This window comes from Heterodontus francisci, chromosome 24 (assembly GCF_036365525.1).
Source record: "Heterodontus francisci isolate sHetFra1 chromosome 24, sHetFra1.hap1, whole genome shotgun sequence".
Lineage (NCBI taxonomy): Eukaryota > Metazoa > Chordata > Chondrichthyes > Heterodontiformes > Heterodontidae > Heterodontus > Heterodontus francisci.
In genome coordinates this window covers 22,091,662-22,119,290 of record NC_090394.1, presented here as the reverse complement: position 1 = coordinate 22,119,290, position 27,629 = coordinate 22,091,662, and the positions used below count along the sequence as shown (strand labels likewise).

The 27,629-nt window shown below is 41.4% G+C and overlaps 1 protein-coding gene and 1 long non-coding RNA gene across 2 annotated transcripts in view; both read left to right on the top strand.

The window, feature by feature from the left end:
• Positions 1–13,223, top strand: part of znf598 (zinc finger protein 598) — a 56,777-nt gene extending 43,554 nt beyond the window's left edge. Inside the window, exons 10-12 of the mRNA XM_068055756.1 lie at positions 6,540–6,690; positions 8,783–8,927; positions 9,611–13,223. Coding sequence (XP_067911857.1) covers positions 6,540–6,690; positions 8,783–8,927; positions 9,611–9,952 — 638 coding nt within the window. The 3' untranslated portion in view covers positions 9,953–13,223. The remainder of the gene's footprint in view (positions 1–6,539; positions 6,691–8,782; positions 8,928–9,610) is intronic.
• An 8,864-nt stretch (positions 13,224–22,087) lies between these two features.
• Positions 22,088–26,270, top strand: LOC137383238 (uncharacterized). The gene is made up of 2 exons (XR_010977360.1): positions 22,088–22,253; positions 26,230–26,270. It is a non-coding gene; the product is annotated as an uncharacterized lncRNA (long non-coding RNA).
• Positions 26,271–27,629: the final 1,359 nt, after the last annotated feature.

Genomic DNA, 27,629 nt, shown 5'->3' with positions numbered 1-27,629 from the left:
ACTAGGGATAAAGCTATCTTAGATCGCGTATTGTGTAATGAAACAGGGTTAATTAGCAATGTCATAGTAAAAGATCCGTTGGGAAATTGTGATCACAATACCAATTAATTTCATGTTAAGTTTGAAAGTGGCATATTTCAATCACGAAAATCTTTAAATTAAAGCCAATTATGAAGGTATGAGGGGAGAACTGGCTACGGTTATTTGGGTAAATAGACTAAAAGGTATGACAGTAAATGAGCAGTGGGAAATATTTAAAGAAACAATTCAAAGGGTTCATCAAAAGTACATTTCGTTTAAAAACAAAAACTCGTCAAAGACCCATCCGTGGCTTATTCAGGATGTTAAGGAGAGTATTAGACTAAAAGAAGAGGCTTACAATGTTGCAAAAAAAAGGAGCAACTGAGGATTGGGGGTGTTTTAGAAACCAGCAAAGGGCCAACAAAAAGTTGATAAGGGGAAAAAATAGAATGAGAGTAAACTAACTAGCAATATAAAAACAGATTGTAAGAGCTTTTACAAGTACATAAAAAGAAAGAGAGCAGCTAAAGTAGATGTTGGTCCCTTAGGGGCAGAGACAGGAGAAATCGCCATGGCAAATGAGGAAAAGGCAGAGCCATTGAACAAATATTTTGTCTGTCTTCTCAGTAGAAGACACAAGTTCCATACCAGAAATAGGCAGTAACCTAGGGGTTAAAAGAGTGAGGAAATTAAAGATATTGAAATCAGCCGAGAAAAGGTATTGGAGAAACTTGGACTAAAATTTGACAAGTCCCCGGGACGAGATGGCCTACACCCTAAGGCTCTAAAAGGTAGCTGCAGAGGTAGTGGATGCGCTATCTATGATTTTCCAGAATTCTGTACATTCAGGAATGGTCCTGGCACATTGGAAGTAGGACATTTTCAAATTGGTAGGCAGCGAATAATGGGGTGCTGCAAGGATCAGTACTGGGGCCTCAGCTATTTACACTTTATATTAATGGTAAGTTGTTGTTCAGAGAGACTTGGGTGTACTTGTACAAGGAATGCACAAAGTTAACATGCAGGTGCAGCAGGCTATTAGGAAGGTAAATGACATGTTGACCTTTATTGCAAGGCGATTGGAGTACAGGAATAAAGATGCCTTACTAAAATTGTATAGGGCTTTGGTGAGACCGCACCTGGAATACTGTACGCAGTTTTGGTCTCCACATTTAAGAAAGGATATACTTGTACTGGAGACAGTGCAGTGAAGATTTACTAAATTGGTCTCTGGGATGACGGGGTTGTTCTATGATAGGCTAAGTAAATTGGGCCTATATTCTCTGGAGTTTAGAAGAATAAAAGGCGATCTAATTGAGATAGCTAGAAGCTGAGAGATTGTTTCCGCTGGTCGGGGAATCTAGAAAGCGGGGCACAGTCTCAGAATAAGGGACCAATCATTCAGGACTGAGATGAGGAGAAATTACTGCACTCAAAAAGGGTTGTGAATCTTTGGAATTCTCTACCCCAGAGGATTGTGGATGCTGTATCGTTGAATACACCTAAGGCTGGGATAGATAGATCTTTGGTCTCGCAGGGAATCCAGGGATATGGGGAGCAGGCAGGAAAGTGGAATTGAAGCCCAAGATCAGCCATGATCGTATTGAATGGCGGAGCAGGCTTGATGGGCCATATGGTCTACTTCTGCACCTATTTCTTGTATTCTTGTGTTATTTTGGCTCAGAATGCTAACATTTTTCCACAAGACTTTGTCCTTTTCATGAGGATCCTGACTGATTATCGTTCAGGCCTTCCATCAGATCACAATTTTTAGTGACCTTTTAAAAAATATTTTCTGTATCTGAGCAAAGCTGGCATTTATTGCCCATCCCTAGTTTCTCTGTAGCAGGCTGATAGAACTGACCGACTTGCTAGCCTACTTGAGAGGACAGTTGAGTCAACTGACTGGAGAGAATGTAGGTCAGACTGGTTGAGGACAGTGTGTTTCCTTCCTAAAGATATTAGTGATTCCGTTGCGTTTTTACTGATGGTCTGCTGGCTTTGTGGTTAGTTTTCCTAATTAACTTTTAATTCTAAGGTATTTTTAATACTGAATTCAAATTCTCAAACAGCCATATTGATATTTGAAGTTGCGTTCGCTGGATTACTAGTCTGGTAACACATTTCAGAGCTTCAAGGGAACATTGGAAGAAGCAACAGATTTCACAACAACTAGGAAACATTTCTAAAATTGTACTTTTGACTGGAATTATAAACTTGTTGCCTGGGAGGAGTACATGCCTTTTGACCTATTGTAAGTGAACACAGAGCTTTCTGCTACTGCCTGGAGAAAGCTTTAAAAAGTCAGTGTATCCTACAATAGTGAGATGGTGGTTTAATCAGTTTGGGTGATTGGGTAGCAGCTTTGTTTCAGTTAGCTGGTAGTGGGTTTGAGCCCCAGTGCAGGATTTTAGCATTTGATCTAGGCTGCCATTTTAGTGGGGTACTAAGGAAATATTGTATTGTTAGAGATGCTGTCTTTTTGATGTATTAAGCCACATACTCCCACCACCATCTCCCCGCCCTTAATCTTGTGGTTTAAATGGCACTTCAATTGGAAGTTCTCCTATGTGCTAGTTATTTTTCCTCCTCCCCACGCCCCATGTCAACAACATCAAATTTTTTTCAAAAAAGCTAACTAGTCATTAATTTCATCAATGTGGGAACTTGCTTTTCTTAAATTGGCTGCTGTGTTCGCCTATATACTGGTGCTTGAGTAATTCATTAAAAATGAACTTCGGGTTGTTTCTTGGAGAATTGATAGATATTATGCATGCAAGCTAAAACGAAATGAGATGGTTGTATATTCAACTATGCTTAACTAAAATTAACTTAAGGGAGTCCCAAGATGGGACTATTCACCACTGTAGGGCTTAAAATAACCAGCTGTATTTATGGCCAAACCTTTAGAAAATAACAAGAACATAAGAACTAGGAGCAGGAGTGGGCAATTTAGCCCCTCGAGCCTGGCCTACCATTCAATACGATCATGGATGATCTCATCTCAGCCTCAACTCCACTTTCCTGCCCGTTCTCCATAACCCTTCAATCCATTACTAATTAAAAATCTGTCTCCTTAAATTTACTCAATGTCGTGGTGTCCACCACACTCTGGGGTAGTGAATTCCACAGACTCGTGACCCTTTGAGAGAACTAATTTCTTCTCATCTCTGTTTTAAATCTGCTACCCCTTATCCTAAAACTATGACCCCTCATTCTAGTTGCCCCACAAGAGGCAACATCCTCTCTCCGTCTACTTTGTCAATCCCCTTAATCATCTTATATACCTCAATTAGATCTCCCCTCATTCTTCTAAACTCTAGAGATTAAAGGCCTAAACTGCTCAATCTCTCTTCATAAGACAAACTCCTCATAAGAACAAAGAAAATTACAGCACAGGAACAGGCCCTTCAGCCCTCCAAGCCTGCGCCGATCCAGATCCTCTACCTAAACATGTCGCCTATTTTCTAAGGGTCTGTATCTCTTTGCTTCCTGCCCATTCATGTATCTGTCTAGATACATCTTAAAAGATTCATCCCTGGAATCAATCTAGTGAACCTCCTCTGAACAGCCTCCAATGCAACTACATCCTTCCTCGAGTAAGGGGACCAAAACTGTACGCAATACTCCAGGTGCGATCTCACTAATGCCTGGTACAGTTGCAGCAACACTTCCCTACTTTTATTTTCTATTCCTTTAGCAATAAATGCCAAAATTCCATTTGCCTTCCTTATTACCTGTTGTACCTGCATACTAGCCTCCTGCGATTCATGCACAAGGACACCCAGATCCCTCTGCACCGAAGCACTCTGAAGTTTCTCTTCATTTAGATAATTTGCCTTTGTATTCTTCCGACCAAAATGGATAACCTCACACTTATCCACATTAAACTCCATCTGCTAAATTTTGGCCCATTCACCTAACCTATCCATATCCATTTGTAAATTTCTTATTTCTTTATTGCAACTTACTATCCCACCTATTTTAGTGTCATCTGCAAACTTCGCGATAGGACCTCTATCCCTGCATCCAAGTAATTAATATAGATTGTAAATAGTTGGGGACCGAATCCCTGTGGCACCCCACTAGTTATATCTTGCCAACCAGAAAAAGACCCATTTATCCCGACTATGTTTGTTTTCTGTTGGTTAGCCAATCCTCTATCCAAGCTAATAAATTGCCCTAGCCCCATTTGATCTTACCTTGTGTATTAACCTTTGTGCGACACCTTATCAAATGCCTTCTGGATGTCCAGATATACTACACCTACAGGATCCCCATTATCCACTTTGCGTGTCACAGCTTTGAAGAACTCTAGCAAATTAGTCAAACACGATTTATCCTTCATAAAACCATACTGACTGTGGATTGCGTTTTGACTTTCTAAATGTCCTGTTATTACTTCCTTAATAATGGATTCTAACAATTTCCCAATGACGGATGTTAAACTAACTGGTCTATAGTTTCCTACTTTCTGCCTCCCTCCCTTTTTAAATAAGGGCGTTATATTAACTTTTTTTCAATCCACTGGAACCTTTCCCGCATCCAGGGAATTTTGGAATATTATAACCAATGGGTCCACTATCTTCGTTGCCACTTCCTTTAAGACCCTAGGATATTGGCCCTGGGGACTTGTCTGCCTTCAATCCCAATAGTTTGCTCAGTATTTTTTCCCTAGTGATGATTTTTCTACGTTCCTCTCATTCTATAACCTCTGCATTACCTGTTACTATTGGGATGGTACTAGTGTCCTCCACCCTGAAAACTGAGGCAAAATACTGATTTAGTGTCTCCACAATTTCTGTGTTCCCCTCTATTAACTCCCCAGTCTCATCCTCCAAGGGAGAAACATTCACTTTAGCTACTCTCTTTCCTTTTATATACTTATCTCAGCCTTTGCTGTCCGTTTTTTTATTTTGCGCTAGTTTTCTTTCATAATTTATCTTTGCTCTTTTTATTGCTTTTTTAGTAACCCTTTGATCTTTAGAAGTTTCCCAATCTTCCAGCCTGCCACTGGCCTTTGCAATATGGTATGCCTTAGTTTTTGTCTTTGTTATCCTTAACTTCCTTGCTTAGCCTTCGATGTTTTTCACCTTTCTTCCTCTCTGGAATATATTTTAGTTGGGAGGAATAGAATATCTCAAACATCTGCCACTGCTCATCAACTGTCCTACCTTTCAGCCTTCCTGCCCAGTCCACTAGGGCCAAATCTGTCCTCATGCCTATGTAATTACCCTTGTTTAACTCTAGAATGTTAATGTGGGACTCCAGTTTCTCGCCCTCAAACTGAATTTGAAATTCTAGCATGCTATGATCGCTCTTTCCTAGAGGCTCCTTAACTATGAGATCATTAATTAATCCCACCTCATTACACAATACCAAATCTAGAATAGCCTGCTCCCTGGTTGGTTCCACAACATATTGCTCTCAAAAACAATTTCTTATACAGTCAATGAACTCTCACTCGCGCTACCTTTGCCAATTTGTTTAATCCAGTCTATATGCATATTAAAATCACCCATGATTATTGCTGTACAAGCCCCCAGTATTTCCTGATTTATACTGTGCCCCACTGCGGAACTACTGTTTGGGGATCTATAGATTACACCCACCAGGGACTACTTTCCCTTGCTATTATTTCTACCCAGTCTGATTCTACGTCTTGATCTCCAGTGCCTATATCGTTTCTCACTACAGCACTGATATCTTCCTTTACTAACAAAGCTATACCTCCTTTTTCTTCCTGCCTATCCTTCTACAATACTGAGTACCCTTGGATATTCAATTCCCAAACCTGGTTTTTCTGCAACCACGTCTCCGTAATCGCCACTAAATCATATCCATTCGTCTCTATTTGCGCTGTTAACTCATTAATTTTATTCCGAATGCTTTGTGCATTCAGATACAAAGCCTTTAAGTTTGTTCTATATAGTAATTCTTAACTTTCAAAATCTTTAATTGTAGATGATTGAAAATGTTTTTAAATTGTCTACCTTGCAGTTGATATCTCAGTATAGACATGTTATCACAGATTTCCAGGCTTCAAGTCTGCCATCATTTGAACAATGCACTGCGTTGTTTTAAAATGTGTTTCAGGTTTGCATGGATATTCCTGACACTATGTAAACTTCAGCCATTTTAAAACATGGGTCACTGAAATTTTATTTGTAAGAACTAAATGCTTCTAGTCAAAATGGGAGCCATCTCTTTATGGAGAAGCGGTTCTAAGGATTGTATACTGAACAATGGGTATGTGCTTGCATCAATATTTGGAGGCTAAGAAAATGCATGGAGATAGAGTTTCCGAAAAGGCAGGTGGGGCTTGAACATTAGATAGGTAAATGTGAGATCAGAGGCTTGATGCTAGTGGTTCAGTGTAGTGAGCTAATGAGTGCTTTGCTTTGGCAGTGTTAAATTACCGTAATGACTGCTAAAATATCTAGATTTTCCTTTTTTATAAGCAATTTGAAGTTTTAGCGAATTTCAGACATTTAATTCTGAATTTATTTTTTATCTAGGTTTTAACAACTTATTACCAGTGAAGAGCCCACCATCCAACCTTCCTCCTCCACCAGGATTGACTGCCCCTGTTAGTAAACCCCCTCCTGGCTTTACTGGTGTCCCTCTGAATTCAAACATCAGCGAGCCTCTGATTCCAGCACCAAAACAGTATGTAAATTACTTTCCACTATGAGGCAATTCTTCTTTTGTTATCCACTTTAAAAAAAAAACAGAGGTTCAGTACTGGTGGATCTCCCTGTCAAAACAGTGCAATTAATTTCTGTTTCCTGAGAGTGTAATCTGAGGGTGCTTCAACTGGCTTGGATTTTGTTTTAATCTGAGAATCTCTACCACAGCTTGCATTGTTGCAGAGAATGAGAATTTTTTTTTTATAAGGCACTTGTCTGGTAACTTTGGAAAACTGCTGAATAGTGAAATCCTGTTTCATGAGCTGTTCCACAATAAAACCCAGGCTACTGTTGCTTTTGGGAAGAACTTGCTGTATTTATGTGGAGAGCACTGTGACTTTGCAATGTTCTGCTCCATTGTAGTTTTGAAAATAGTGGTTTGACTGGCCAACTGCTTTATTCGACTCCGTTGAGGGCTACACAGATTACTGAGATCCAGTAGCATGTTGAGCTGTCCACTGATTGTCCCTAGCAACAGAATTTTCTACTGTTTTAAGCTGAGACACTCCAGTAGTCTTGTGTATCTTACTAATGAAGCAAATACAGCACAGTTTGCGAACAATTCGATTTTGATGATTCTAGGATTTCCTAGCTAGTCAGTGAATTCCTGATCTCCACTGCTGTTTTATGAAAGGAGTTGCTGAGTGGAGGCGAAGTTCTTTGCCAGGGAGGAGGAGATTCACCCAGTTGTTAGTGCGCACACCAATGCTGGCCGCCAACCAGTACTGAGAGGCCTGCTGCAAGTCCCTTCGCCAGAGCCATCAAAAAAATTTAGCTGTGAACCTAGAATAGTATAGTGGAAATCTGACTAGAAGGGCTAATGTGTGTTTCACTTAAATAAAAGCACCCCCCACCCACCCTGTTCCTTTGGCTCAGGTAGTAAATTCATTGAGCCAGGTGGAGAATGAAGATAGAAAGATGTCCCAGGTTTAATCTCTCATCTCTGCTGGGGTGTTAACTGATCTAGTCAGGCGAGTATTTATATTTGGTTACTGTGGCCATGGACCTGGAGTGTTAACATTCTTGACACCTGACAGGAACAGTGGACGGCATTTGAGAATAGGATCAGAATTAGCTGTGATGCTCTTAACTTCTAAATAGTCTGTCGACACTTGGGGCCCTGAATATCTCTGGAATTGCCATCAGGAGGAAAAATAGCACAAAAATGTTTGGGCTTCAGCTATCAGAAGCCCTCTATTGAAGTATAGACTGGTAATGATTTTTAGCTATCCATTATTCTCCAATTTGTAATAAGATTTTATGGCAAAACAGATCTACGTTGTGCGCATGTAGCGATTCTGAAGATCTGATGTGATGCAGGGTGTTTAGTAGAAAATAAAGTATAATTGAAACAAAAACAAGAAATGCTGGATTCACTCAGCAGGTCTGGCAGCATCTGTGGAAAGAGAAGCAGAGTTAACGTTTCGGGTCAGTGACCCTTCTTCGGAAAGTATAATTGAATATCATTAGGTGTTGTAGTATTGCTAGGGTGCTTCATAAATGCTTCATACTGCAGTATCTTTAAGAACCATGCAAGGAACGACAGGCAGTTTAGTTACATTATAGTGTATGAAAAGTGGATATATTTCATTTTCCTGACAGCTATGTTTTAAAGTAAAAGTTCTGTTGTGCCATGAATGATCATAGAATTTTTATTCTGCTTGTATTACAGCTATTGCATGAAATAACTGATTTTTCTAGATTTTTCACATTTATTGTATATTAGAATCAGGTGTGTGCTATTTTTCCATGGTTTTATTACCTTGACCTGTGTGAATTGTACGTGGATTTAAATTGTAGTCCTGATTTAATGGTACTTGTTCTAAACTTAAAAGGAATCAATGTAAAAAAAAAAATGGTTATTAAAATTTGGGTCGCCCTTGGTGTGCCTTCTACCCATGAATTCCCACTTGGTAATGGCATGCATGCTAGCCTGACATATCAAGTGTTCCTATTTAAGGGGGGGGTACAAGAGTGGGAAGGTAAGAGACAACAAATGATTGCTGGTGTTGATTTTCTTGCCCCTCTTTCATCTGGTTTTAAAAATAATTCTTAATTTGCTTTAAATGTAGATCTCTACCATCATCAAATATTTACCTCCTTCCTGAAAACTTTAAGCAGAGGAATGTTGAACTAATCCAGTCAATAAACACACTTTTGCACAATGATGAAACAAAATTCAACAAATTTAAGACTCAATCTGGGCAATTCAGACAGGTAAGCTGCATTAGTAAGCATAATATAATGTTAATAGAGGATCGCTTATCTTTTCTTGGACTATTGCTACCCTTGTAAGAGTTTTCGCATATAATTTTCTGCACCACATTTTTCTTTAGTTTCATTTACAAAAGGCTCATGGCTGGAACATGTTTTGGGTGAAATACTGGGAATTAAATTAATGGGTATGAAACTCTAGCAGTTTTAATAATTGGCAGCCAAGTCCCCCAATGCCTGTTTTTGCCCCAGTATCTTTTAATTTTTTTTAAAACATTGATTAATTTTGTGCTCATTAAGTTAAAGGATGTCCAGACTGAGCAATTAATGAGTCTTGCAATTTTGGTATCCTGAATCACCCAGATTAAGTGTGGTGAAAGCAAATCAAAAGTGAAACACTCTCTCATACTATTTCAGAATCTACGGCACCAGTATAATTAACGTTCTTGTGATCTGAGTGAAACTGCCCAGTTGAATTGTGGTAGCTTTCTGCCAAAGTCTCCTGGCTACTGGGCTGGCTGTGCATTAAAAATACTGCTTACTCCAATCTGTCTGGATTAAAAACTCGATTCCTAATACAACTTTTCTGTCTTTAGTAGGGATCTAAAGGTTCTATCAAGCTTATTGGAATCTGATGGATTGTGGTTGACTTACCTTTTTACACCACCTTTCTTTTGCTTTCATAGGGTCGAATTTCTGCTGCAGACTATTATAGGAGCTGCAGAGAACTTCTGGGAGAAAATTTCTTGAAGATATTCAATGAACTGCTTGTTTTACTGCCAGATACAGCCAAGCAACAGGAGCTCCTTTCTGCTCATAAGGACTTGAGAGAGAAACAAGGGTCAAACAAATCAAAAAAGAACAAGAAAAATGCATGGCAAACCACTGTTAACTCAGAGTTCGACTGCCAGGTGTGTCCCACATGCCAACAGGTGCTGACCCAGAAAGACTTTGTCACCCACAAGACTTCACATTTTGAGGATGATGAGTTTCCCACCCTACAATCTGTGAGCAGAATAATCAGTTAATAATCAGACCTCCTAGTGCAGACCCAAGGGAAGACTTATTTGACCTTGTAGAGTAATGGTGCACGTAGATGGTGTGCAGTTGCTATTTACAGACATATGTTGCTTTAAGGGGAAACCTGGGTAAAATATGATAGTATAGTATGTAGGTGAGAGGAAGGAAATGGTATCTGTGTATTAGAGACTTGTTGACACAGTATCTAAACCTGCTGCTATAATACTGTAAAAAGTAAAAGGTTGTGCATCATTATACACTTTTCGAATGTTTTTGAAACTGTACTTTCTACACCAATTTGCAAAAATCAGTACTGAATTGGGGATTTAACAAAATATATCCCTTCAATTCGAAGATGTTGTATTTGAAATTGACGGCTGCTAAAGCATCAAATCTTTGCGTGCAAATGCTTTGCATAAACAAAATATGTATTGATGTACACGTGCACATCAGAAGAAAGTGTCCTGAAAATAGTTGAAATTGGCCCAGTGATTAATGGATAATACCATATTTCAAAGTTTGATTTGCATGCATCACGTTACAGCATCTTTATCCCTTGTAGCTATTAATGCACTAAATTTCACTTCTAATGACTGCTGAGTTTTCCGTTTGACAGTTATTAAAATGCAGGGTAAAGTACGATGGTTTAGAAACTAGAATTAAATGCAGGATATTGCATTGCTCTTATCCAATTTTTCTTTTTAGTGTATAAATTGGTAACTCTCAAACCAGCTCTACAGAGTAATGACTATATTTTCTTATTGTTTAAACAGCAGGGCATGCCACCATTACAGTGAATTATTTTTTGATTCCATTGCTGTAAGTTGTATTGTGAAATGGCAACAAACTAATATTTAGACTTGCAGACCTTAGTAAATTTCATCACACTTCAACTAAGTTGTGAAGTTCTTTAAGTTAAACAATAGCAGTGACTGTGCTGTTAATGAGAGGTGTTGCAAGACAACAGTAGAAATATACCAGTGTTGCTCTTGCGATCTTACTTTATCAACAGCTCAAAAGTTGAGCCTTATTAACAGCTGAAGAAAGTTATAATTCTCTAGAATAAGCGACCCAGGCAGCATCACCCTAGAATATGGTAATTTCTGTTCTGGTATCCATGACAGTGGAATGGGTTACTTTTCTTGTAGCATATTCTGATTGGTGGTGGTTGATGTCTGTCTGTATTGTTACAGAAGGAGTTTGATCAATGATGGCATTCATTAAGTATCATTCAAAGATTTTAGTGCAGAAGTTGATTTTTTTAAAGTTGAAGATAGCATATATCTGTTAACATCCACTAGTGCCAGCTGACACTTCCTTGTTTCTTTATCCCACCCATTTTCCTGAAGGCATTGACTTCTAGTTCCATGAACACCACCTGTCCTCTGGTATTTTGTCCAGTTGGTCATTATTCATGAGTGTCAGCTGGCTGCTGAGCTATGGAGCATTACTACGTGGTCCAATCTTTTACTCCACTCGAAGCTTGCACACCTGCCCTTTTAGTAGTGGCTGCTAAATCGCGATCAGGAGCCAGACCTCTAGCTGTTTCCCTTTCTAACCTATCATCTTGAGAACAATTGTGGTGTCCCTACTGCTGATCTGGCTGAGATCAGTTAACTCGACAGAGAACAACTTGGGGCCGCCTTGGTCTGTATGATAGTTACTTTCCAGATAAACTTGCTGACCCATAAGCTGAACGTTTTCAGCAACCTTTGCATGAACTTGTTCATAGCCTACTTTGTAATCCAAATTCCAAGTCACTAGCTCTACCTAAGTAACTGGCATTAGATAAATTATCCTTTATATATGTAAGGGTCAAAATTTCACTGGGCTTAGAGGAGAGTAGATGCTTATTTGTTAGTTTATTAGCCACTAGTGCACGATATTCTGTTTTATCAATATTACCACTGATGCTATAATGACAGTGATACACTCCCGTGATGCCTTGGATTTTTTTTTTTAATTCACTTGGGAGTATATGTTCAACACTAGTTGAAAAGATCAAGTATGCTGCAATATAAAGTGATTTTTGACTTTTTTAAAATTTGAGACTGCCTAAGAGGCTTTGCCTATATTCTGTATAAAAAAAAAAATTTAATACCAAATAAACAATTAGCAAGGTAGCATGTGCAATAATGAGAATAGGTGGCGGAATGTAAAATACTTTAAGTGGTTCTGTACGTTCATTGGGAGTTTTTTTTTTAAGACAGCACTTAACTGGAGTAGGTATTCGAGTAAAGTAACCTGGACATATGTACTTTCAATGAGTTGTACCACTTAGTTGTGGTCTGAGTCACTGGATGTCACCAGCAGCACTAAACGGCACCACAATTAGTTAACTGAATTAACCACCGTAACTGATTTTTGCTTATCCTGACATTATCTCTGTGCACTTGCATTGAGCACTAAGTAGTGCTGAATTAAAGTAAATGTCCAAGTCAATGGAACAAATATTTAAAGAGCAACTAAATATACCTGTGCATGAATATTCAATATTATCATTAGCATTTTTTTTGGGTGAGAACAGATCAATGTCTTGAACAACTACTGTTTTAACATGAAACTTGGAGGTCCAATTTTGATTTTATATTCCTGGAATACTAAAGGAAATGATAAATAGGCTAGTGTAAAAGCTTTAAAAGCACAAACTGAAACTGTAACTTTCTATAAATAAGAAACATGACGTGAGGGGATGAAATTGAAATTAATTGGTGCAGATAACCACATTTTATTTTGAATCTTGGCTGCAGTAGCATTAATGTGACACATCCTCGGCAATTTCTGGAGCTTAGATTTGTGATTAAGTGGTTGCTGGCAGCAGCTGATAACATCTTGAGGATATAGTATGTTAGTGACTTTTTGGTACAGAGGAACTCCATGTTTTTGGATTTTGAAAAAAAATTAACCTAATTTGGTTATGAGTTAAATGTTTTCTGTTCAGTAATTAATTTGAATTCATAGTACTCCTGTTTAAAAAGAAAAAAAATCTGCAGGTGGCCTCCAAGATAAATGGTGTGGGATTGTACTCTGCATCGTTACCTTATTGGATTTAAACCATGCTATGCTATAGTTACTGGAATATGAAACACCTGTACATTTGTTACATTTGGTTCTGCATTTGTACCTATATCACGAAAATATTTATACCCATGCAATTCCTGCATTCAATGAATATTTGGCTGAGCACTAATAACTGATTAAGTTAGCCTCAAAAGAACCATATACAGTATATCCTGGAATTCTTGAAGGGTGCCAATAAAAACTGTTTATGCAATAAAAGCGGTGCTTGATTAGTGGTGCATTTCAGATGTCATAAAGAACACCATACACAAACTTGAAACCATTTTGATTAATGGGATTGATTTATAAACAACAACAACTTGCATTTATTTTTGTGCCTTGTATGTAGTAAAACGCCCCAAAGCTGCTGTTGCTATTTCCAGCATTAAGTTTTGCTTCCTCCTTTGAACTTTGTTCTGATATGCATTATCAGAATCAGTCATTTACGGCATAGAAGGAAGCCAGTCAGCCCATCGAGTCCATGCTAGCTCTCCATGGAGCAATCCAGTCAGTCCCATACCCCTGCTCGATCCCTGTAGCCCTGCAAGTTTATTTTCGTCAAGTGCCCATTCAATTTCCTTTTGAAATCATTGATTGTCTCTGTTTCCACTACCCTCGTGGGCAGTGGGTTCCAGGTCATTGCAACTCGTAACATAAAAGTTCTTCCTTACATTCTCCCTGCGTCTCTTGCCCAGGATCTTCAATCTGTGACCCCTAGTCCTTGTACCATCAGTTAATGGGAACAGTTTTTCCTAAACTAGGTAGTCTTTCAAATTAGCAGGCAGGAAATTAATAAACTCAATCAGGTTGAGTATAACAGTAAGTGAATTAATGAGTAGTAGCACAGAGCAGGTCTAGACGCATTAAATAACATCGATAATTTAAACAAGATACCAAAAAGATTCTAAGAGGGAATGAGTTCTTTGTTTAGGTCATGAATGGGCAGCTGCGAACTATTGCTTGCAATTCCTGCACTAGTTAGTAACTCCAGGACACTTCACGTGTCTTGGGCGACCATGCGTGTAGGAAGTGTCTCCAGCTGCTTCAGCTCGAGCTCAGGATTTCTGACCTTTTAGGGGCAGCTGGAGACAGTGGAGAATCAGGGAGCAGGAGAGTTTTCTGGATCATACTTTCCAGGTGGTGGTCACCCAACAGGCAATAAGAGTTCAGGATACAAGGTGGGCGGCCATCTGGAAGACTAGGAAGAGTCAGGAGGTACAAGAAGCTCTCAAACAGGTACTCAGCATTGGAGACTGCTGGGAGTGACGATGCCCTGAAGGAGTGCAGTCCAGACCAAGGCACCAATGGGCAAAGGACGGTGCAGGAGGGAGCAGCAAAGTGAAGAAATGCAGTCGTTATAGGAAATTCCATAGTTGGGGGACAGACAGGCATTTCTGTAATTGTCATAGTGAATGCCACATGGTGTGTTGCCTCCCAGGTGCCAGGGTAAAAGGACATCACTGAGAGGATGCAGGATATTCTGAGAGGGAAGGGAGTGAGCCAGAAGTTGTGGTACATATGTTGGTACCAATAACATAGCAAAGGCTGTTTTAAAAAATTTTCATGGGATTTGACCATTGCTGGCCAGGCCAGCATTTGTTGCCCATCCCTAATTGCCCTTGACAACTGAGCGGCTTGCTAGGTTATTTCAGAGGGCAGTTAAGAGTCAACCACATTGCTGCGGGTCAAGTCACATGTAGGTCAGACCAGGTAAGGACAGCTGAGTTCCTTCTCTAAAGGACATTAGTGTACCAGATGGGTTTTTACAACAGTCGATAGTTTCATGGCATGATTACTGAGACCAGCTCTCAATTCCATAGTTTTTAGTAATTAATTGAATTTAAATTCTACCAGCTGCCATGGGATTTGATCCAGTGTCCCCAGGGCAATGGCCTGGGCCTTTGGATTACTAGTTCAGTGACATTATCACTACGCCACCATCTCCCCATTGCTCATTTCGTTTAAAATCGTAGTCTAGACGGGCTAATTTCTATACAATGAGAAGGGACCTAGCCAGGATGAAATGGAATAGAAAGACTGACAGGAAAAAGTGTAACTGAACAATGTGTTATCTTGAAGGAAGAGATGCTTCAGGTACAGGCTAGTGTCATGCAGGCCCCCACCTGCTAAGTATGAGGCACATTAAATTTCAAATTATTGTTGGGAAGAAGAAAAAGCCTGTTACAAGAATTGCCAGACCTTGGCTGAAAAAACTATTTACATATTAACAAACAATGCTTGTAGACAAAGGAGCTATTCCCTGCTCCAATTCAATACACACACATGTGGTCAGACCAGTTAGTCACATGACTAACTGGCTGTTAGAGTTTGAACTGAGAACCTACAGAAAGCAGACTGCTCCTGGACTGAAGACCTCCTGTCTGTCTGCCTGCTCCCATCTTTCTCACAAGCCTCTGAATCCACTGAAGACACATGAACCCCAAGAGAGAAAAGTCTCCTACAATGAGCAATGTTTAAGAAGAATACTGAGCCCCAACGAAAAGCAAAATCTACCTACAATCAAGGACTCGGCAGTGAGTTTGAAGCACAGTAACAAAAATAAATCCTCTTCAGAGATTGCCTGAAACTTTTCCACTTTATTTTTCTGTCCTTATCTGCATGTGTATGCTTGCTAGCATGGGAGCGTCGTGTATCCATAGGTGTTAACCGAATTCGAGTTTAAGTTCAATAAATTTCACTTGTCTTTAAACCTGAGAAAACCTGTTGTGCTGGTTTCTATGCCTTATAGTTGGACAGTGGTGAACAAGGATTCAGCAAAGGGAAGTTAAAAACACTGTGTAAAATTAAACTGTTACAGTAAGACACGGTGAAGGCTGAAAGGTTACCCTGGATCTCTCTCTCACCGGGTCGTAAGTGTTACGACTGAGGTGAGAGGAGTGCAGTTTGTTCTAGTCCTACTTCTCCACAGGTCGCAACATATTTTAAATTTTCCCACTTATCGATATGGTCAATCATATACTCTTTTTCCCAGAATAGAACACACTAACCAGGTTATTTTAATGAACAACAAAATTAGCAGTTTATTATAAAACAAGTCTCTACTAGTAATGAAGTGAAACAGAAACACACAGATGGAAATTTTAAAGTTCCCCTTTTTTAACCTTAGTTCCTTCGCACTTAACACTTATACACACCAGTTAACCGAGAAAAGTGATTTTTATAAATTCAGAGCTGTGTTACAGACGAAAATATTTAGGTAGATCACATGCTTGTCTTTGAAGAAAACAGCAGATGAGATGTATTGTTCCAAAACTGGCATACAGTCTAACTTCTGAGTACACTGAGACAGGTCACTCACATCTTTTAGAACAGTCCTTTTCAGGCTCTGTTGAAAAGTAATTTAGCAGGCTTTCTTCAAAGACAGGAACCAAGATGAATGGACAAAGTGGACTTCTCGGGATCCTTCAGAGGTATGCTGGAAAACAAAGCTGGGTTGTGGTCTTCTCTCCTTCCTTCACTTCTTTAACAGCAGGCAAACTTTTTCAGCCGCTCACTCCAGAAGTTAAAACATCTACGCTGACCCGCAACCAAAAAGTTTGAGTTTTCTGCCCATCCCAGGTGCACTCTGCTGATACTGGGCATGTCCAATCAAGGGACGCTTGTCACTTCTCTGCCCCATTACCAGGGTTTCTGTTCTGTGTTTAACTTGAGTCATATGACCACTAGTAACATTATTGCCAATCCACTTCCTTCTGTACCCTATTGACGGCTCTTTTTTTTAAAAATGAAACTGGTCCATAATTTATTGAGTTTAACTATAAATTGTTTTGTTTTGTTAAAATATTTTAAAGCAATCACTTCAATAACACTAGGCACACTCCAACAAGGGTGAAAGTTAGACGAACCTGAAACGGCTCCTTGGATGACTAGGTAGATCGAGATTATGATGAAACAATAAAGGGTGTATGATGCATGTCAGGTGAATTCTTCAAGTGAGTACCAGGCCAAATACAATAAGTTGAGAGGGGAGGTAAAGAGGAAAATAAGACTGGCAAAGAGAATGAGAATAAAATGGCCATCAACATAAAAGGGATCCCAAAAATCTTCTACCGGCATTTTATAGCAAGCGGGTAGTAAGAGGTGGAGTGGAGCTTATTAGGGACAAAGAGGGTAAGAAATGCTTAGAGGCACGGAACAAGGCTAGATACTTAATGAGTACTTTGTATCAGTGTTTACTAAGGAAGAGGAATCTGACAAAATATCGGTAGAAGCAGAGAGAGTAGACGCAATGGATAGGATAAAAATTGAGGGGGAGGTACTGGAAAGGCTGGCTGTTCTTAGGGTAGATAAGTCACCTGGTCCGGATGGCTAGCATCCCTGGTTGCTAAAGGAAGTGGGGGTGGAGATAGCAGAAGGGCTTGCTATAATCTTCCAATCTTCCCTGGATGGTGGGGAGTGGCAAATGTGACACCCTTATTCAAAGGGTGTAAGGATAGTCCTAGCAACTACAGGCCATTTAGTTTAACATCAGTGGCGCGGCAGCGAGGCCTGGACAACGTATGCCAGCCAAGAGCGACGTCTCAATTCATTCCATCTTCGCTGCCTTCGGAGAATACTTGGCATCAGGTGGCAGGACTATATCTCCAACACAGAAGTCCTTGAAGCGGCCAACACCCCCAGCTTATACACACTACTGAGTCAGCGGCGCTTGAGATGGCTTGGCCATGTGAGCCGCATGGAAGATGGCAGGATCCCCAAAGACACATTGTACAGCAAGCTCGCCACTGGTATCAGACCCACCGGCCGTCCATGTCTCCGTTATAAAGACGTCTGCAAACGCGACATGAAATCGTGTGACATTGATCACAAGTCGTGGGAGTCAGTTGCCAGCATTCGCCAGAGCTGGCGGGCAGCCATAAAGACAGGGCTAAATTGTGGCGAGTCGAAGAGACTTAGTAGTTGGCAGGAAAAAAGACAGAGGCGCAAGGGGAGAGCCAACTGTGCAACAGCCCCAACAAACAAATTTCTCTGCAGCACCTGTGGAAGAGCCTGTCACTCCAGAATTGGCCTTTATAGCCACTCCAGGCGCTGCTTCACAAACCACTGACCACCTCCAGGCGCGTATCCATTGTCTCTCGAGATAAGGAGGCCCAAAAGAAGAAAGTGGTGGGTAAGGTTTTAGGAACAGTCAGGGAAAAAGTTGGCAGGCATTTAGAGAGGTTTGAGTTAATTGAGACCCAGCATGGATTTGTAAAAGGCAGATCATGCTAGACTAATTGAATTTTTTGATGAAGTAACGGAATTTAGTGGATGTCTATATGGATTTTAAGGAAGCGGTTGATGAAGTACCACATAAAAGGCTGGTTAACAAAAGCGAGGCTCATGAATTAGGAGTATTAATGCCCAATTGGATTTTTAAAATTGGCTTAAGCACAGAAAACAGTGTGTTGTGATAAGTGATGGTTTTCAGATTGGAGGATGATGTACAGTGATGTTCCCCAAGGTTCAGTGCTTTTGCTTACAGATAAATGGCTTGGATCTTGGAATAGAGTAGAATTTGTTCTTCCCTCTAAGATGCAAACATCAAATGATATGAAATAAAAACAAGAAATGCTGGAACCACTCGGCAGGTCTGGCAGCATCTGTGGAAAAAGAAGCAGAGTTAACGTTTCGGGTCAGTGACCCTTCTTCGGAACTAGCAAATATTAGAAATGTCAAAGGTTATAAGCAAGTGAGGCGGGGGTGGGGCAAGAGATAACAAAGGAGAAGGTGTAGATTGGACAAGGCCACATAGCTGACCAAAAGGTCACGGAGCAAAGGCAAACAATATGTTAATGGGGTGAGGCAGTGCTGCTGGAGAGAGAGGTTCAAGTGTGTGCATGTGGCGGCGCATAGCCATCAAATGATATGAGTTCCACTTGCTTTATCCCACACATCCAAAGTGTGCATTTTGAGCTTTAATGTGCAATGTCATCTGTCAAATTTTCAGATTCCCAGAATAACCATGTTTGCATTTGTACTTAAATGTTTTGGCCCAATATAAAATGTCTGCTTCTGCCTGTGGAACTCTCCAGCGCGATTCAGAAGTTCAGGCACGTAACTCAATAACCAGTAACTGAATTAGAAACATAAGCAGAAAATTCTGGGAATAATCAACTTGGGCAACATCTGTGGAGAGAGCAACAGAGTTAGCGCTTCAGGTTGGTAACCTTGCATCGGAACTGAATTAGAATTGCTCGGTGCATATGTTGGGTATAGGGGCAATGTATCTTGCAGCTTGAAGCATCGGGATGCCAAGTGAGTCTCTGTTGCTGGAATAAGTCTGCACTTCTCTATTTCTTAGTTTAGTTGGCAGTAGGAGAATGTTGCATGAACACCTTCAGTTGTACTTTCATATTACATACAAGTACTGTAAATCTTTGAGCTCCAAGTAGACAGCATAAGATTCATGCTATGTTTCAGCTATCTGAAGCTGCACTTTTTTTTCCTAATGTATCAGCAGAGCTTATGGAATTGCTCAGAGTGAATTGTTTGTTTCATTGGAACAGGCAGGAGTGTCATCGAGAAGGACACATGGATTTATCAGCATTGGGAATGGTGCAGGAATCTGGGAATACTGAGGAGGGTGGGGAGATGCGTCTGGCAATACTTGGTTGGGGTTGTGACTTTAACAGAATCCCAGAGTCTGGGTGTAGCAACACTGCAATAAAGAGTTCTGGGAACACTGGGGTATGTCCAGAGATCTCACTGCATGGGGAGAGAAAAACCCAGCATTTGGGCATTCCTGGGAGCAGAGCAGAGGGTGGTACAGGGGTTTGAGGGCACTAGAAATATAGTAAATGGTTTTGTAAGATGAGAGAGTCTTGATTCGTAGGGGACGGGTAGTCTGTGGCCCAGCGTGAGGAGGAAGGAGATGGGAGAGTGGGGGAAGGCATAGTCTTGAACCTCAAAAATGGTTCAGAAGAGACTTTTTACCTAAAAATTTCAACTGAAATTAAGAGGGGAAAGCACTTGCTCTGATTAATGTGGACAGCAGCCGATCAAGAGAAATCCAGTTACACAAAAATATCTTCCAAGTAGGTTTAAACCACTTGGAAAAGTAAGTCAATCCTAGTCAGTATTTTAACTAAGGAAAATACAATCCTTCATTTAAGTTGCTTAATTCAACTGATCTGATATTCAAATTTTAGCACTAATTTCTCATTTATATGGATTAATTTAAAAGTAATGAATAATTCCAAATTTTTTGCACAAATGACTGCATTATCTGTGGACTACATTTTCAAGGAACAAATCTTTTTTTTATTCCTGACCACAAAAGCCACAGATGCTACTAACTACTTGGTGTCTGAGAGCAGTGTTATTTTAAACGTGAGCCTTGCCTCAAATCAGTGTTTGAGACTTTAGTCTTGGGTTTCTCTTTTGGAAAAAACAAAGCAGTTTTGTGAAATTCTCAATGGGATAAGGGTCGCACTCTCCAACATTAAATCAGGGCTGTGCACCCTAGGAAGTTCAGCAAGTTGCAGATGCATCGATGTGTGCAGAAAGAAAGTCTTCAATGGTTGCGGAGTGAAACTATTCAGTTGAAACCTAAGCTTTTGAGATGAGCTAAAGCATTGAAGGAAAAAGGCATGAAAGACAATTCAATGGGTAAAATTAATTGTTATTATGAAATGTATAATTTTGTTTAAAACTTGCTTTGGACACTAGCTAGTGAGGAGGCGGGTGGGAAAGACAAACTTAAATTTTAATTGTACAATTGGTTTAGCAACATACAGGGAGTAAGGATACATGCTGAATATAACGGGCCCCCTGGAGACAGGTGGGGGAAGGGGTGGAGGGCCATAGAATTGCAGCGGAGGTAGTGGGGGGGGGGGGGGGGGGGGTGGTGTGCAGGGAGGCCCCTTGCCTTTCCGTTACACCGCAGTTTAGTCAGCTGAGGGATAGGATGATGATGGCCTTCCCATCCAGAGGCCAATTGAGGCCCTTAAGAGGCTTATTACCAGCAACTGAAGGACTTCTGCGGAGGGGGTGGGGGGTTAGTGGTGGGTGGCCTCCGCCACATGGGGAGGTCCCCCTTAAATACAGAAAAAAAAATGGGGAGGTCCCCCAGTAAAATGAGGCAGCCTCCCTGTGGGCTTGGGGGGAGGAACCCTCCACTGTGGGCAATCTGTGGCCCGTGGAGGGCTCCCACCAGCAAACAATCTACCTCCCTGAACCCCCCTGCCTCTGCACTCAATGTCCTGCTCTCCTCCCATTCCCTTCTCCCCATCACCAGGACCTGCCTGTCTGGCCCCGGTGACACCACTTCACTAACCGTGGGTCCGGGACTCCAGTGCTGAGCCTGGTTCCAAAGCCTCCTGCAATACTAGCAGAGGCCACCGCTCTCTGTGGCGCTTGCGTTACTGTTGAGCTGCTGGCCTTCTGATTGGCCAGAAGCTCTTAGAAGTGGGATTCCCATCTTTAAAGGGACAGGAATCCAGGCACCAGGCAGGTAATCCCATTAAATAGAGCCGTGGGGGCTTTGAATGGCCAAGGCAGTGTTCCCACCACCTTTTCGGCCTGGTGCCGGGAGGCCTGCCGGCTCCACTAAATTCTGCCCTTCGTGTGCGCCACCACATAAGATCTTTAATATATTAATCTCCCATGGCATTGCTTCTGCTCAGAGGAGCCTTGCTACAAAACAACATTTCCTATGAACGAAGCTTGGGAAAAATGTTACGAGGAGTAGACATATGAACTAAACTTTGAATATATTTTAGACCAATGGCCATGCAGTAATTAATAAACTTGTAGTGAATTAATAAAGTATTAACCACCAATGAACCGCCTACACCTCTGGTAAATGGTGCAGATACACATGTATATCTTCCCTGTCCACCTGTTTCACATTTATTGCTGGCCCAGGTCAAGCATTCACTTGACCTTCAGCTCATTCAATGCTAACTATGCAGCCCATGCTGCAGCTGGGTAGGACAAGGAATCTGCTTACAGAACTGACTGCAGCCAGTGAATCCACTGGAAACCGGATGGATAAGTGGTGAAAATCACCCAAGTTATTTACCCACCAGAAAGTGACAAGTAACCCACTGTTCTGAATTTTATACTCTCCTAAACAGGCTGCAAGGATACCCACTCAAAGCTTTTTGGATCCTTCTTTTCACATGCATATTGGGCCCAATGATGTAATTGGGGCCAACAACAATTTTAACTGGGGAAGCCACTGTGGCTATCTCACCAGATGAAGATGGCAAGGAGAGGAGCCAGGACCAGAAGAGGCCCAAACAGGTAAATTTTTAACTTCTCTTGTGAGGTCAGGAGGAACAGGAGTGCCCACAGGGAAAGCTTCCGCAGCTGCAGATTCTCCCTACCCCATCCTCCCGAATACTAGACCCCAGCAAGAGAGTCCTAGAAGGTGATCCTGCTGTCAGTGGGCAGCTTCTGGGCCATACAGTTTTATTCTTATTGCCGCGTCCTGCATAGAACAGGGAGAAACGCAGCCTGTGGGGTTTGAATGGGATCGGGGCTATTTTAACTCTGAATTTCTAACCCATCTTGCTGCCTCTCGCCCAGAGTTAATGTCAGGGTCTGGTCAGATTTCCTTCCTCCTGTAGCTATTACCATATATATAATGTATTGATGATTTTCCCATAAGTCATTATCCAAGCAACAGCCTTAGATAGTTCCAACCAGTATCTTTGTACATTGAATTTTAACACATCGTCAAATTTGTACTTAATGTGTCATAATTTTGATTTTAATATTCCAATTTTTAAACAATATAAAAGGCCCAATCAATTTTTTGCTCATTAGTTCATTTTCATAATAAATCTATTGACTAATCTTGTTTAGATATAGGTATTTACAGGTTTGAAGTTAAGTATCTTTTTTCATTTTATAACTATTGCACAAAGTGAAAATGTACCCCACTAAGAGGTCCCATTTTTAAAAAGCTTTTGTCCTTTTACCTTGATTTTCTGGCCATAATGTAACTCTTGTGTGTGACAATTCCATTTGTTTAAGTGACAAGTGAGCAATCCAAAGGGGAAATTCGATTCTATATTGTGGTCAGATAACCAAATGATGAAAAAGTTGGAAGTGAGCCCCTTATAAGTGAATTTCTGAATGGATTTCAGTTGTGTAGACTACTGGTTTCCAAGAACTGCTGGAATGAATATGACTTTTTTTCCTCACTCATAGCTTTCTCCCATATTTACACCTCTAGATTTGGTGGCAAAAGGTTTGCAATCTTACAGCTGATTCCCTGATCAGCTGCTCCCAAGTGAGGAGTGAGATTCATAGGGGACACTGGTTGATAAGTCACAGGTCTGCATCGAGCAGCACTTGTAGGAAGTGGAGCAGAGGAGAGACACTTGTTTCCCCACTATGAAGGAAAGGTATTCAAGGCAGTGCCATTCAGAGCATAACAAGGTAGCTAAGGCCATCACCTCTGGCAGTAGTGTCTATAGGTCATTGATAGTAACAATGCTTATATCTATGTAAAGAACTATGCAAAGTTTTTTTGATGTATTGGCTGCTGGTCCAGCAACACCTCGAATGTAAAATGCTCATCCTTGTATTCAAATCCCTCCATAGCCTCACCCCTCTGTGTCTATAACCTCCTCCAACCCTCCAACCTTTTAAGATCTCTGCGTTCCTTCCATTCTGGCTTCTTGTGCATCCCTAATTTCCTTCACCCCACCATTGGTGGTTGTGCCGTCAGCTGTCTAGGCTCTAAACTCTGAACTTACACCTCTCTACCTCTCTCCCCTCCTTTAATTCACACCTTAAAATCTACTTCCTGTCCTAACACATCCATATGTGTCTTAGTGTCAAATTTTGTTCAATAACATGCCTGTGAAGCACCTTAGGGCATTTTACTATGTTAAAGGTGCTAAATGAATAAGTTATTGTTGTAGAAAACTTTTGTATGGTTATAATAGTGATGAAAGGGGCCAGCCACACTCAGTCAAATGCTGGTTTGATGGCAAAGACAGTCACTCTCACCTGACCTCTGGAATTCAGCACTTCTGCCCATGTTTGCACCAAGGCTGTCATGAGATGTGGAGCTGAGTGGTCCAATGAGCATCAGTGAGCAGGTTATTGCTGTGTACGTGCTGCTTGATAGCACTGTCAACGACACCTTTCATCACTTTGCTGATGATTGAGAGTAGATTGATAGTGTGGACAGGACATACCTGGGCAATTTTTCACATTGTTGGGTTGATGCCAATGTTGTAGCTGTGCTAGTACAGTTTGGCTAGAAGTGTGACTAGTTCTGGAGCACAAGTTTTCACCGGGATGTTGTGAGGGGCCATATATCCAGTGCACTCAGCCACTCCTTGATATGTGGAGCAAATCAAATTGGCTGAAGACTGAAATCTGTGATGATGGGGACCTCAGGATGAGGTCGAAGTGGATCATCCACCTAACATCTCTGACTAAGAGGTTTGCGAGCACTTCATGTTGTCTTTTGCACTTAGCCATCTCATTAAACATTCACTGTCTCCACCACCGGTACACTGTGGCTGCAGTCTGTATCGCTTACACATACACTGCTACATCTTGTCAAGGCTTCTTCCAAACCCGGGATCTCTACCACTTAGGACAAGGGCAGCTGACGCATGGGAACACCACTACCTCCAAGTTTTGTTTCAAGCCACACACCATCCTGACTTGGAACTACATTGTCGTTCCTTCACTGTTGTTGGATCAAAATCCTGGAACTTCCTCCCATGGACTGCAGTGGTTCAAGAAGTTGGCTCACCACCACCTTCGCAAGGGCAAATAGGGATGAGCAACAAATGCTGGCCTTCCCAGTGACATCTACATCCTGTGAATGAATAAAAATAAATTCTCATGTTGGGCTCTGCCATCATTGAGGGTGGGGATATTCATGGAGCCTCCTCTGCTTAGTTGTTTATTTGTCCAACACAATTTAGGACTGGACATGGCAGGACTGCCAAACTTTGATCTGATCTGCTGGTTGTGGGATCGCTCAGCTCTGTTTATAGCGTGCTGCTTCTGCCATTCAACACGCATGTAATCCTGTTTCATAGCTTCATCAGGTTGGCACCTCATTTTTAGGTATGCCTGCTGCTCCTGGCATGCTTTATTACACTACTCATTGAACCAGGGTTGATCCTCTGGCTTGAGCGTAATGGTAGAGTGAGGGATATGCCAGGTCATGAGGTTATAGATTGTGGTTGAGGACGATTCTGCTGCTGCTGATGGTCCACAGCGCCTCATGGGTTCCCAGTTTTGAGCTGTTAGGTCTGTTCTGAATCTATCCCATTTAGCACAATGGTAATGCCATACAAAATGAAGGATGTCTTGAATGTGAAGACAGGACTTCATCTCTACAAGGACTGTGCAGTGGTCCCTCCCACCAATACTGTCATGGACAGATGCATCTGCAATAGGTGGATTGGTGAGAAAGAGGTCAAGTAGGTTTTCCCCTCTTATTGGATCTCTCACCACCTGCCGCAGACCAGTCTGGCAGATATGTCCTTCAAGGTTCGGCCAGCTCAGTAAATACTACAAAGCCACTCTTTGTGAAGAACATTGAAGTCCCCACCCATAGTACATTCTGTGCTCTTGCTATCCTCGGTGCTTTTTCCAAGTGGTGTTCAACATGGAGGAGCACTGATTCATCAGCTGAGAGAGGGCAGTGGGTGGTAATCAGAAGGAGGTTTCCTTGCCCATGTTTGACCTGATGCCATGAGACCTTATGGGGTCCAGAGTCCATGTTGAGACCTCCCAGGGTCATTCCCTTCTGACTATATACCACTGTGCTGCCACCTCTGGTGGGCCTGTCTTGCCAGTGGGACAGGACATATCCAGGGATGGTGATGGAGGAGTCTAGGATATTGACTGTAAGGTATGATTCGGTGAGTATGATTTTTGTCAGGCTGTTGCTCGACTAGTCTGTGGGACAGCTCTCCCAATTTTGACACAAGTCCCCAGATGTTTGTGAGGAGGACTTTGCATGGTCAACTGGGCTAGATGTGCCTTTGTTGTGTTTGAATCTGAACCTAGGCTGACGCCAGGTGGTCTGTCTAATTTTATTCCTGTTTAGCACAACTGAGTGGCTTGCTAGGCCATTTCAGAGGGCAGTTAAGAGCCAACCATATTACTGTGTAGGTCAGACCGGGTAAGGATGGCAGATTTCCTTCATTTAAAAGATCTTAGTGAACCAGTTTTATGACAATTTGGAAGTCTCATGGTCACCTTTACTAATACTAGCTTTTTATTTTAATTCCAGATTTATTTAATTAACGGAATTCAAATTCACGAACTGTCACGGTGAGGTTTGAACTCGTACCGGATTACTAGTTATTGCTGACTTGACCTTTGGAGAACTTAGAATGGCCTTTGATTTTTTGGTACTGCCTTTTTAATGTGGGTAGCTGACATTCGATCTGTAACCATCGAGACCCCAAAAATCAGGTCGTAGATCATCATTGCATTGTAAATTCGACAAAAACTCCTAACACCTGCACTGGTGCATCAATGCTGGTGTATATATATTTTTTTTTAAATGGCAGGAAGTCCACGGCTGCGCTAAGAAAGTGAAGACTTGGCACTACAGGTCTCTGTTCACAATTCAGAGGCACAGTGAGGCTTAGGGCCTAACATGGAGGCACTCCTGGGCCATTATTTGTTTGTCTGTCCAGCTATCATGTCACATAGATTCTCCCTTTCTTCTACCTCGTGCTTGTGTTAAGCTTCTACTCTAAAACAAAAGCAAAATACCTCAGATGCTAGAAATTTGGAATAAAAATAGAAAAATGCTGGAAGCTTTCAGCGTCTCTGTTCAGTCTGCAAGCATGACCGGAAGCTTCTGGTTGCTTGCCACTTTAATTCTGTATCCCATTCCCACTCTGACCTACTTTATTCCAATGAAACTCAACACAAGCTTGAGGAACAGCACCTCATCTTTCTATTAGGCACTTTAGAGCTTTAACAACTTTAGACCTTCACCACCGCTCCCATTTCCTCTTGGACAGCAGATGCTGGTAAAGGAAGATGGCTGCACCAGAGGCATTGGGAGTGGAAGTGCCGTGGTCTGGTGCTTGGGGTGGAGATCCCCTACACAGTTGGTGGGGTGGTCCACATCCCTGGGATCTACTCACCTTTATCCATCATGGTAACCCCCTCTGCTTTGTCAGATTTTCTATGCTTTCCTCCCCTTCTGGTATTCTGCTGTAACCTCTGGACACAACTTTTGTCTCTATACTTGTCCCATTATCACCACCTTCTGCCTTGCATCATCATCTGTTATTTAATCAATCCTGCCTTCCACACTATCACAAACCTTCCCTTTTTTTCTTCCCCCATTCCCACCCCTTTTCTTTGGTTTTGTATTTGCTTGAAAGCTGTTCATCTCTAACGTCTTCCAGTTCCAAAAGAGGGTTACCCGCCTGAAACATTCTGTCTCCACAGTTGCTGCCTGAGCTGCTGAGTCTTTCCAGCATTTTCTGATTTTATAATAAAAAGATATCCTTACTGGATGCTGTATATATGGATTTTAAGAAAGAATTTGATAAGGTACCACATAAAAGGCTGGTTAACAAAATTGAGGCTCATGGACAGTGTCCAACTGGATTTTAAAAAATTGGTTTAAGGACAGAAAACAGCAATTTGTGGTAAATGGTTGCTTTT